At 52.3% G+C, this 11,654-nt stretch overlaps 3 protein-coding genes across 3 annotated transcripts; all 3 read right to left on the reverse strand.

Moving 5' to 3' along the window:
- Positions 1-276: 276 nt before the first annotated feature.
- BDP81DRAFT_425782 (uncharacterized protein) lies at positions 277-3,968 on the reverse strand. The gene has a single exon (XM_060590249.1). It carries the CDS (start codon positions 3,582-3,584, stop codon positions 498-500), a length of 3,087 nt encoding a protein of 1,028 aa, XP_060446347.1. The 5' UTR covers positions 3,585-3,968; the 3' UTR covers positions 277-497.
- Positions 3,969-5,749: 1,781 nt separating this feature from the next.
- BDP81DRAFT_393430 (concanavalin A-like lectin/glucanase domain-containing protein) lies at positions 5,750-6,579 on the reverse strand (the record flags this gene model as incomplete). Its single annotated transcript, XM_060587824.1, has 3 exons — positions 5,750-5,799; positions 5,857-5,909; positions 5,972-6,579. The coding sequence occupies 3 exons, from the start codon at positions 6,577-6,579 to the stop codon at positions 5,750-5,752; spliced, it is 711 nt and encodes a 236-aa protein (XP_060446348.1).
- Positions 6,580-8,339: 1,760 nt separating this feature from the next.
- On the reverse strand, positions 8,340-10,389 carry BDP81DRAFT_480648 (heterokaryon incompatibility protein). Its single transcript, XM_060594934.1, has 3 exons — positions 9,628-10,389; positions 9,358-9,547; positions 8,340-9,004 (listed from the first exon to the last, which is right to left on the reverse strand). Exons 1-3 carry the CDS (start codon positions 10,343-10,345, stop codon positions 8,494-8,496), a joined length of 1,419 nt encoding a protein of 472 aa, XP_060446349.1. The 5' UTR covers positions 10,346-10,389; the 3' UTR covers positions 8,340-8,493.
- Positions 10,390-11,654: the final 1,265 nt, after the last annotated feature.

An 11,654-nucleotide genomic window follows, 5' to 3' on the forward strand; every position in this document is an offset into this window, starting at 1 on the left:
GCCCGGGCATAAAATGCCAAAAAGGTCGAGATTGGTCAGGAATTATTAGCTACGAAGATACCATCGGGAGTTTTGGCGTTTTGTTGAGAGCATGGCTGGTTCCATGGCTCCATTCAATTGATTACTTGTTTCGCGCTCAATAATTTGTTTCACTTTGTGCTTGTGATCCATCGTCCATCTCACTCATTATCTCGCGGAAACCATACCTTAGGTACGATACGGAGTACCTTATAGCGAAAGGGAATGGGCGATCCAGGTGGACGGGCAGCAACGACGTGTCTCATGGCTTCAATTGTGTTGATTCATCTCGAATAACTGTGGTGGTATTGGTCGCTGACCAAAAGCACATCAAGGCTTGCCTCCCGCCTATAGGTATCATCTCCATAACATTTCCGTTCCATGCTCAAACGCCGTAAAAGTGCCCTCTACCAACTCCTTTCGTCCTTTTTTCCGTCCCAGATCTCACATAGTTATACATTTCAGGTCACTCATGTGAGTCAGACCTCCATTTCACCCTCTTCAATCATCCGTCCTAGAATCAAGCTCTGTATGACAAGCTCATTGCTCAAAGTCCTGATTCTCTTTGGCGGCCGAGGAGCGTCATCCGTCGCCGGCGCAGCCCTCTTTCGTTTCTTCGATGCCTTCGAAGGCTTCGACGCTGGAACAACAGTACTGAATAATTCCTCCTCTGATCCGGTATGTTCATCAACATAGACCCAGTCGAATGGGTCTTCGAGCAGTTCTCGCTGCCGGAGAGTCTCCTTTGCTTCATCGACACTGTATGCCCGTGAAAGTGTGGCACCCAAGACGTGGGCTAAGAACACGTACGGCATCTTCTTCTCCTCGGCCCTCGACTTCTTCATCACAAGAAGAATCTGACTGCCTTCTAACATCTTTGGTCTTCGTTCCACGACATCGGAAAGTCGGGCTTCGGAGGCTGAGTAGGGCGCTAGGTATCGCGATCTGATGGCATCACGGAGGAAGGTGGATTGACCAGCGCAGAGCAGGTAGGGGAGCCAATCGACCACGGCACCTTTTGACACGCAAGTAGCAATCCAACGATCTGAAATGCACGGCAACCCAAGTGCGAGGGCCTGCATGTACTTGACTTTGCGAGAGTGTCCGTCGGCGATCAAGGCAGTGAAACCAATGGTCTGCGCAAATGGGGTCAGCGTCAGTGGGTTCTCGTCCCTCGTTTCTGAGGCTGGACTGGTTGCCGTGCTTCCGAGAGCGTTGGGCTCGAAGAGCTCGTCAAAGCCATTGCTCAACAATAAGCCTCCGCACTGTAGAATCGTTTTCTCCATTTCGCGGCTTTGGCTCATTCGTTGTTCGAAATGATCCGCTTTTTCGCCGTCCTTTTTCGATTGGAAAGATATCGCAAACGCCATGCCGGCAAAAATAGGAGTTTTGCTAGCATTGTCTTTCGAAGTGTGAGAGAGCATAGATAGGCGGCTGCCCCGAGCGGTAGTCTTTGGAGCTTGGATGATACTGTTCTCGAATCCGTTGACGGAAGGTGATCTATGCAGCTCATCTGTCGATGCGGAATCAAGGCGAGTTGCCCTCCGGAGCTTCCGAGTACCTTGCTTGGTGACCCTCGATCCGGTGGCGAGCTTGGGCAAGGCCTTGGTAGGCTGGCGTCCACGTTTAGACTTGTCTGGTGAGAGAGATGGTAGTTCCACCGATTCTTGTGATGCAGTCGGGCTCTTGGAGGATGGAACCGGCGTAGTTGTAAGCACGCTGAGTGTTGATGTCGTTGAGCCAGGAGCAGTTGGAGCGGCAGGGTTGGCGCGAACGTCGGGTGTCGCCGGACCTTGTTCGGCATGACTGTCCTTGGAAACCGTGTCTGAAGGTCCAACACTGTTGACAGCCTTTGGAAGCGGCGGCGAAGATGGCATAGGCGGTTCTCCGTTCACTATCGAATTTGTCACTTCGGGGATCACATCCGTCGGTATAGCTATTGCCTTGTCGACCACAGTAGCGACGGTTTCCTGCGAGGCTCGGCCTGCATCTGGCTCAACTTTGGTCGGCGGCACGGCCTCGTCGGTTCCGGCGGCATCTGAGGACACAGCGGCACTATTAGCACCCTTGAGAATCTGTGCTTTGAGGGTTGGCTTGGATTTGCGGCTCGATCTGCGAGAGGGCCGAGGGAGGGAGGGCTCAGGAGTCTCGGGCAAAAGCTCGGCTTCTGGTTCAGTGTTCTTTGGCTCGGCCACCGGGGCGTTTGGCTCCTCAGCCTGTTGTGACTTCTTGATTTCCACTAATACGTCTGGCGGGATATCATCTCTCCCCTCTGGCCGGGACTGGGTATTGTTGGGACTAGTTTCCGGTATGAGGTCCTTGGGCCGAGATCCGTTGCCTGAACTTTCCGTGCCAGGTATCACGCCATTTGAGGCAGATTTCTGTGTTGCTCCGGCGCTGTCGGGCACCGCATCGTTACTCGAGACAAGGCCAAGTTTTGCGCCATTTCCTGCTTCCACAGCCTCGGGCGACTTTCTGGTACGAGTCTGCGGGTCGGCTGCGTGACCTTGGGAATCGGCCACTGTGAATCCGTCGATCTCATCTTCAGATGCAGTCGAGTCATCATCAACGCGTCGAGCACGGTATCGCATCCTCCTCGGCGGAGGTTTCCTGGACTTTCTTGTCGTTGAGGGCACCTCCACAGACCCATTGGAGCTTACCCGCTGCACAGGAATAGTCGTCAGATCCCTGGCAGCCGCCTTCTTTTTCAATGCGGCACGTTTCCTCCGCTCCACTTTCGCGGCCACGTCGTCGGATTCTTCTCCTGAGACTTCGGCCTCGAACTCAGCACTCTTTCTTTTTCTCTCCTGGGATTCCAGCATGTTCTCATAAATGTCGATCGGTTCTGGTAGGCCTCGCGTGTTGGCCGTGGGCATTTGCGGGGACTCCGGTATTATGCCATCTTCGAGAGGCCCAGAGTCGCCCGGGCTATGTTGGAGGTCGTGAGGCGCCGGATCTCCTACTCGCAGAACTTGGGGACTGGAGGAAAGCAGATCAGGGGGTGATGTAACGTTGTACCGGTTCTTAAGAGGTGACGTCTCGGCTATGTTGGGTGAGATGGAGTTGTGGGCGTAAACCTGCGGCGATGGTCTCGAAGAGGTAGGGCTGAAATGCTTAACGGCGGATGAGAACTGTGTCTGGCCGAAAATTTGGGATCCTGCCAGAGCAGGGTCACCTAGTTTCTTCCCAGCAAAAGGGTTATGGCGTTGCGCTGGAGTCTGCGGCGGAGGGGCAGTCGGTAACAGAGGGGATTGGCCGTCGGTACGCTGAACAGAGGATTGTTGTTGAGAGCTGGAAGTGCGATTTCGCCAAGCTCCACGGGTATGTATAGGTGCGGCATGGTCGGGAAAGGATGAAGGCTCTTCGTCGCCCTTAGTGTCGCCCAGAATCAGGTGATCCAGGTTGCCGAAGTCGACAACGGCCGAATCCTCCTCGTGGATCGCGTGCTGCTCGGCGCTATGCTCTGGCGAAATCGGACTTGTCTCGACGAACGAAGGCCCTTCATAGTAGTTCTCGTAGTCCCGATCGTCGTTATCTTGAGTGGGAGATTGCTGCGAGACGTCCATCTTGACTTTCGTGGAGAGCGCGCGGCCCGAGGCTCTAGGGAGGGCATTGACTTTCCTCGCGGGTTTGTCGGCAGTGCATGGTGCGGGGGCTACGTCAGGTATCGTGTTAATCGGGTCGCCGTCGACATTAGGCACTGGATTTGCCGCGAGGAAGTTTGAATCGTTCCCGTTGTTGAGTTTCGTCGAGGGTAGGTTCGCAGGAATTGCGTCGGAGTCTGGGCCGTAATCTGGGCCTACGGCATCCGGAGCGGCAGCGGCAACAGACAACGCGGGTACCGGAGTTTCGTGATCGAGGTCGTGCTGGGGTAGCTATTCTGGTCAGTGCCATCCCAGCTCCATGTGAGACATCCTTGTCGAGTCAGTGGGGGCGTGACAAACCGTGTTTTCGGTAATCGTTGCCAGCGGAGCAGTGCTGGGGAATGAAAGAGTAATTGGCTGACTTTCGCTTCGGCTCAGAGGATCAGAATGACGCGAAAGGAGACTGTCGCGATGCCTTTTGCTGCTTCTCGAAGCATGTCGCGACGCGGTGGACGATGCTCTTGGGGGCGAGGTGCTTGTCTGTGGTGGTGCCCAAAATAGTTAGCGCAAGGTCGCAGCAAGGCCTGTGTCGTCGCAGTGCGCTAAATTGTCGCAATCAATCCAGTCCAATCCAATCCATTGCCAGCAGCAGAGCCACCAAACATGCCCAGGGCAGGCAGAAAATACGCCTCCACTTGGGGGGAAACGCCACCCAAGAAAAAGCAAATATGGCCATACGTACCACGCCGATCCCGTATTCTGCCACATATCGGTCGAAAATGGCTTGGCTGTCTTGCGATTCGTTATTGCCCTCGATGGCCTTCTTCTCTGCCCCTTGGAGGGTTTTGGAGCGCGGCATCGTGACCTTTCATTGTGGGGTCGGCTTTGACTTGATGAACAGCAACGTGAATGACGCGACATTCAGGGAATCAAAGAAGGTGGGGGGGGAGGAAAAAGAGGGCAGGGGTCGAGGACACGCGAGCGGATCAGACACGAGGCCAGCACGGTACCACGTGACTGGCTTTGTTTTGTCAGCGCAGTTTACTTATGTAAGCCAGTGACGGCACAGACCACCCAGCTCCTGCCTTTTGACAGAATCCATGCATGCTCCTATGCGAGTCATGGACATAACCCATTCGGAATGGTCTGACCATCACGAAACAGGCCAGACTGTCATTTCCACCTGGTCCTAGCTCTGCAAGACTTATTAGGATAGCATTAGGCCCACAAGCCTGTGGTGATTCCATCCACTCTTTAGTACGAATCGACGCTCTTTTCTGCTCACTCACATATGCATATTCCGCTGGCCACCCTGACTAACCGTCACCTTTCTGTCTTCCCGCGCTTGCTTCGGATACACCTTGCTGGCAAGGAAAGAGCTTCTCAAGATACCTAGGTCTGAAGAGAAGATAATAATAAGCTCAAGCAATGCTTGCACTCTTTAAGAATCAACAGTTTTGTCCAACTGGAAAGCAAACACAAAGACGGTTGTTATGTACAAATAAGCCTGGTTTCTGGGGGTTTTTGCGTGTATTAGTGGGATCCTTGTGAACTGCACTCACCGTAAGGACTCTTCAAAATGCAGCAGGTAACACAACGGCTTTGTCTCAACTTGACCACAAAGCTCTTAGTTCAAGCGGGGGCAAAGCATCAACTAGCAAATACTCAGAACCATGGTTCAGAAGGACCATTCTACTCATCATGCAGCTCAATGCATAGCTTGTGGGAATGCATGTATAACTAGACCAAGGTTGGCCAAGTAGAATCCTAGATAGCACGGAGAAACCAAGGTATCTCTCATCTCCTAAGGTATCCAAAGTAGAAGCATCCACGGGTAAGTATTGCCACAAGGTCTAAAAGCTACACGTACGGGAGGAAGAATGGTGCAGCGATGGAACTCCATACACGCTGGGCAATCCTCTCACTCATGCAATGGTGCAACCTAGACACTTCAGTTATTGTCACAGGTTGGTAGAAGGCCCCAAGTCCCCAACTATTGCTCTGACAGTGCCATTCATAGTTTTTTCTATGGCAAAGATATGTACGTGGAGCATGCTCCCAGTTATGAAATAGATACAGGGAAAAATGAAACGCACAACATGCCCATAAACTATGCCGCTTCGCTTGAATCATTCGTCTTCGTCATTTCAAGGATTGTAACTCAATACCTCGAGGTTTCGGACTTGATATTCTGTATCTGTGGTGGGGTTGTTAGCGATTTGAGTTTCAGGATAAATTGACGAGGAAAGCTTACTGCTCATTGGGCCGGGCGAACCAGAAGACCCCTCCATTTGCAAGTTGATGATCCTGTATCCCCTCGTGTCAGTAATCTGATAGACTTCACGCTTAGAAGCCAAATTTTCACTCACAGATACATAGGCTTCCCAAAATACCCGGCGCCGACCTGCGTCGTGATGAGGTTGCCATCCATGTAGAACTTGGCCTGCACGTCCTTGCCGTTGAGATCCCTCGTCTCACACTTGAACGAGTGGAAGTTGCCCGGGCTGGGATACGTAACATCCTTCGCAGCGATGATGGAGCTTGTGTTGAACGTGTTGAAGCTGACCTTGCCGCTACCCTTCCACTCAGCCATGTCGATTTCTGGCGGCCATCCCTGGACAGCCGTCAGCCAAAAGGCGGGCCACGTGCCCTTTGTCGTCGTCGCCTTGATCTCGGCGCTAAAGTCGTATCCGCCCCCGCGGGAGACGTTGAAGTGCTCCTTTGCGTGGATCGCACCGCTGAGGTAGTTGATGTTGATCTTTTGCCCGCCGTGGGTTGCCTGCGACTGCCCGCTGACCTTGTTTGCCGTGATAGTCAGCGTGCCGCCGCTAAACTTGACGTTATCCTTGGTCATGCGCGCGCCGCCGTTGTGGTCGGTGCCCCAGGGGTAGAGGTAGTTCCAGTCGGCGTCGACGTTGGATTGAGAGTCGAAGCTCGTCTTGGGGATGATGGTGCGGACGGCCCCGACGGGGAGCATGTCTGCCACCAGCAGCGCGCTGCTGAGGAGGGCGGCTTGGTTGAACCAGACCATCTTTGCAGAAGAGATTGGCAACTTGTTCGCACTTGAGATGGGCGATGAGGCTCCGAGTGCAAGTCCAGACGAACAGGCGGGAAACGGGCTTGGTCAAATACCTCTTCAACCAAGCTTCAAGTTGATGGCAGTCGGCTGATGTCTAAAGCTAGCTCGGCTTCACGTTCCCTGTCAAAGCCCCGCCAAACCCTCGAGATAGATGAACTGACCTCCACACCGTCAGTTTTTCCACCCACTGCCAGGGACTGGAAACATCGCTTTTGGAAAGAGGCGAAACACTCCGACGCAGGGCCCCCCCCCTAACATGACGACCCGAGTACCGCTAAACTTAGACGGCTGTCACGGCGAACGACATATTGGAGAGCATTCTTGTCCTGAAAGGGGTTGTTCTGCCAAAAGTCCAGGGCAAACACGAACTGTCTAGGGTCGACTCAGGCCGGGGTCAGAACTACTGTCGTCCGAACTTAATGGCACATCAGGCCGAAGGTTGCAACTAACCCCCGCAACCATGCATTGCGACGTCGTATCGCGAAGGAGTTGTCGATACTTGCCTATTTGGCGGTAAAGTCAGACTGGATTTTGCACCAGTCGCCGTTGACAAAGGATATTGTTGTTGATGATGATGATGATGTATTTAACGTCTGGTAACAAAAGGACGTGCCAACAAAGGATATTGTGGGAACAAACGGCAATCGCTAGGTATACACGGAGCCGAGCTATGTCACGTGTCTTCGGCACGTGACACACCTCAGCTCCCTCCTTCCATATCACGAGCCTTCGCGTTTAGATACTCTCCTTAACAACAATAACAACAACAAGAACACCAGATTAACCCAACGATATTGCTACCGATCGCGATACCAGGAATACCTGTGTGACTAACCTGTGGTACACGCAAACCAACAGATATAAAATCACCGGTTAAGCTTCTTGAGGTTCCCGTGGGATGCGTCGGCTGTGCCTGTGATCGACATGTCAGCTCGGGTGACCGCTCAACTGGCGGCCGGACGATCCTGCGCCCTTCCGGCACGAGCATCCCGACAATTCGCCCGAGATATGCATGATTGAATATTAGCGAAGGGCTTTGAGAATATCATAAGTTCTCGAATATGACTTTGGATGGTGTTGTCCAATGTTCGTGGTAGACAAGCCAACAGGAGAAGGTTGTTTCAAGCAAATTGTATGGGGTTTGAGTTGAGACGACTCCACTCTTCTAAGCGAGCCCAGGCTTTCGGCGGCAAAGACTGCCACTCAACGCAAACTTAGAAGACAGCAATAACTTGACATCCATCATCTTCCCATCCCTTCCGCTTTCATGATTTCGATACGAGCCTGAAGAAACCGTCATGAAAATTTGTCGCAGCGCCACACGTGGCGCTGCCGGTTACTGCCGTACGATACCGCTTTCCACAAGCCGATTACCCGTCTTGTACGGTATATAGATAGGACCCTCATACGGGTCTTCCACTTAGAGGAATCAAGCCACTTTCTACCATACAAGTCTTCCACTTGCTACCTCGCTTTGTGATAAAATTCTTCAGCCTGGTTTTCTGTTATTGTATACACTACCTACCGCTTGACATCCGGTGCAAGAGCTTGCTCAAAAAGTGTTTTCACTAGTCAAGTCTGGCATCCAGATGCTGGGTCATTAGTGGTCAAAAGAACGAGTAAGACTTCACCAACACGAATCTTGCATTGAATTCACCCACGAATGCGACTCGAATTCTTGAAAGGAAAATTGATAATGAACACTCGAACTCCCAAACTCCGATGCCTACCTATTTGCTCGAACAGCAACACCGTTCCACAACAACTGCTTCAATCACCACAAGTTTTATCTCGCAACATCTGTGCAACCCCTTACAAGACAGTAACATCTCCCTCCCATGCATGCCTGATGGCCTCGCAACCAAGTTGTACTTGTTGGTACGCAAGACCCAGTCTCTCATATTTACTTGTATCCACTGGCGATCTTCCCAAAACAAGATACGTCATCTCCACAAGCTTCTCCTCAGTGACAAACCAGTCTCCAAGATGGAGCAATATGACTGGCGACTCTGACCCAGCCGGTTCAGCCTCAGAACAAGCTGGCGATCGACGAACCGATGCGTCTTCACCTTTTTTTGTATCATCCACACCCAACTGGAACCTCTCCAGACGCGTATCGGGATGGAAATCAACCGATTCTCCGTTGTTTTTGATTCCATACGACCTGAACCTGCCGCGGCGTGTGGCGACTATTTCAAGAGTCGCCTGGATGATCCGACCACGCAAAGTAACATGAGCGGTCTTCATATTCCCTAGAGGGTTGTTGATGCTTGTAGTCGTGCTGGCAGCGATAACAACCGCTTTGGGGGCCCAATTGGTTTGCCTGGGAACCTGGTTCAACATATGTCCCTTTGAAAAAGTCGATCTGGCCACCAGCTGACGCCCAACAGAATGTGGGTATGTAGCAGTTAACTCTGTCTTGGGCATTCGCATCATCCAACTCCTCAATTCTTCTCTTTGGCGTATACTGTTGGTATACACGTCAGCAGGGCAACCGTACGGTTGGAACGAAGTGTCAATAATGGTCTATTATTGCTGCGTCTTGAGGTGGAAGGAGGAGGTTGTGGGCAGAGCCCACGGCCTCTCAGAAGTGGTATGTAAGGGGTCGTTTGTAAGTGCCCATACCGCCTTCCAGATCCACCTTTTCTGCCGACTGCTCAGAGATCCAACATATACCATAACAAGTCGTTGATGAGATTGTCTTTCCATAACCCGGCGACGTAAGAGGATCCTGTTTTCTGTTGAAAGACAGTTGCCAAACCAGACATCGCAGGTAGTCTGTCACTGCAGAACGTGTGTTGCCGTTGGAGGAACTCACTGACAAGATCGCGCCATTGTCCAAACGCAACTTGGGGGTTGGTCATATCTTTGGGGGGAATAGAGTCGTCTGAGTGTTCGTAGAAACTTCGCTATAGGTGTGGCACTCGCAATCCCTCTCAGTTTGACAGGTCCACCACAACTCATGTTCTGTGTAAGTCACTGTCCTGCGTGAGAGAAGTTCTTCTTGCAGGGTCCAACTTCTCGTCATGAGCGGAAGTTTCGGCTTGCGATCTCCAGTCACGGTAGCCATACGAGCATCTGCCCCTGGAATGACTCGAGCTGCAAGGATAGACCGCTTTCCTCGATCGGTACGCCAATTCATTCGAAATGGCTGTTGTTGAAGGGCCTCCTCGTGTTTCTGGGAGATGAACCCCTCAGTAGAGGTGTGAGCGGTTGCAGTGGCAATCGTGAAGTAAGCGTCACTGTAGACAGATGCCATCTTTGCGGCCTCCTTTTCCCAGTCTTCGGCGGAGTCCTGGATGATGCAGATTGCATGTACCCACAGATACTTCAAGCCAAGTCCTCTGGTGATTTCAACAGCATCTCTAACCGTCTGTGGGAAATCCTTCACACCAAGAGCTGCCTTGTGGCTATTGATGCTTCCTTTCATGGTCACAAAATTCCCACTCTTGCCCCAGCAGTAGCTGAGCGCGGTATAGGGGCTAGCATGAATATGAGCGGTTTCAACTAGCCGTACCTGAGTATCTTCGGCGTTACCGACATAGATAACTCTTGTTGGCATCGTCGGCGATTGAGGTTTGCAGGAAGCGTGATTCTCATCGCAGTTCTGGATGCATGTACGGATGAAATCAGCCGTTTGGTGAACATCTCCGCAGGTACTCATCTCGTAGCCCTGTGTGATGCCATCCCAGACAGAAGGATACCCTGAGGTAAGGTTAATCGTCAGCATTGACAGAGATAGCTGCGAAACTCGAAAGGCTCACCGATTGGGGTGTAAAACTGCACAGTAACACGCGCCGTCGGCACGCTTAGCTGGCAACCTCCTTTCTTAAACATGAGGAGGACAACTCGCTGGTAATGTAGTGGCGCGAGTCTGAGGCGGTCAAGGGTTTGAACAACAGCAGTACACCAGCGGCACCCATCGGCAGAGCCAGTTTCAAAGTCAAACTTTGAGCGAATGAATGTGCGGAAGTCGTCTCGCCGGCCTCCAGCTTTAAGGGGCGATCTTTTGACACGAAGGTTGTGACACCGTTCACATGGTGCAGGAATCGCAACTGGACCGAATCTAAGCTTTTGAACGCACGCGATGGTAGTCCAAACTGCGACGCTGGGAGTGTATTAGGAAAAGAGACGAACTCAAGTCTGCAATATCGTGCGTACCAGAAAGCTGTGGCCCTCTGACGCTTGCCGTCAAGGTAGTAGTCGCCATCTTGAGAGCTCAAGTAGTGTTGTTTGTTGTTGTATTTTAACGCCGTAGCGGCAAGGGCGCAGCCGCCCTTGCGGCAGACCTCCCGAAGGGTATATGGCGTGGAGGGCCGTAGGCCTATAGCTATCACTAGATACAGTCCAGCTCGTCCTCCAAATCGTGCCCAAAGGCAACTATGTGTTTAACCTGTCTCTGGGTGCCGCTGGCTTGCCCGAGACAGTGCTATGGTCGTCCCTAGAACGCAATTCCGCCAGTATCTCCTATCCTTCGACCCAGAGCCCGCAGGCTTCTGGTTTACACAACGTTCCAGTAACCGTCCGGAGTATATCGTAATAGGTAATACCGCCGCCACAAGGGAAACCACAAGGGGCAAAACCTCGTAAGACTAGGTTGTAGGGCTTGCTGTTAGGTTCTGTAACGAGCATAGCTGTATATATCCGTGGCTATACATCGCTACCCAATGGTCGTTTCGTCTCTTCGAGGGAGTCTTCGATCGTTTAAGGGGCAAAGGTGCTGAGAGCGAAGTCGAAAAGTCGGTCGATGTTCAATTTGGGCCCGGAAGCGCCACTTGCGCCGGGAAAGAAAGTCGCCCGTCTCCTTCGGGAGGCTAGATGGAACCTCTGCTCCCTGCCCTACCAGGAAGACTTCGTCTAGCCTGCGGAAGGCGAATTCGAGTCGACGGCGGCTCGTTAGGTTGAATAATCGTCGGCTCGATTCGAGGGGAAAATGTGCGTTGTTAAGGGTTTGATTAGCGTATAGCTAATCC

This window comes from Colletotrichum phormii, assembly GCF_030913505.1.
Source record: "Colletotrichum phormii strain CBS 102054 chromosome Unknown BDP81scaffold_8, whole genome shotgun sequence".
NCBI lineage: Eukaryota > Fungi > Ascomycota > Sordariomycetes > Glomerellales > Glomerellaceae > Colletotrichum > Colletotrichum phormii.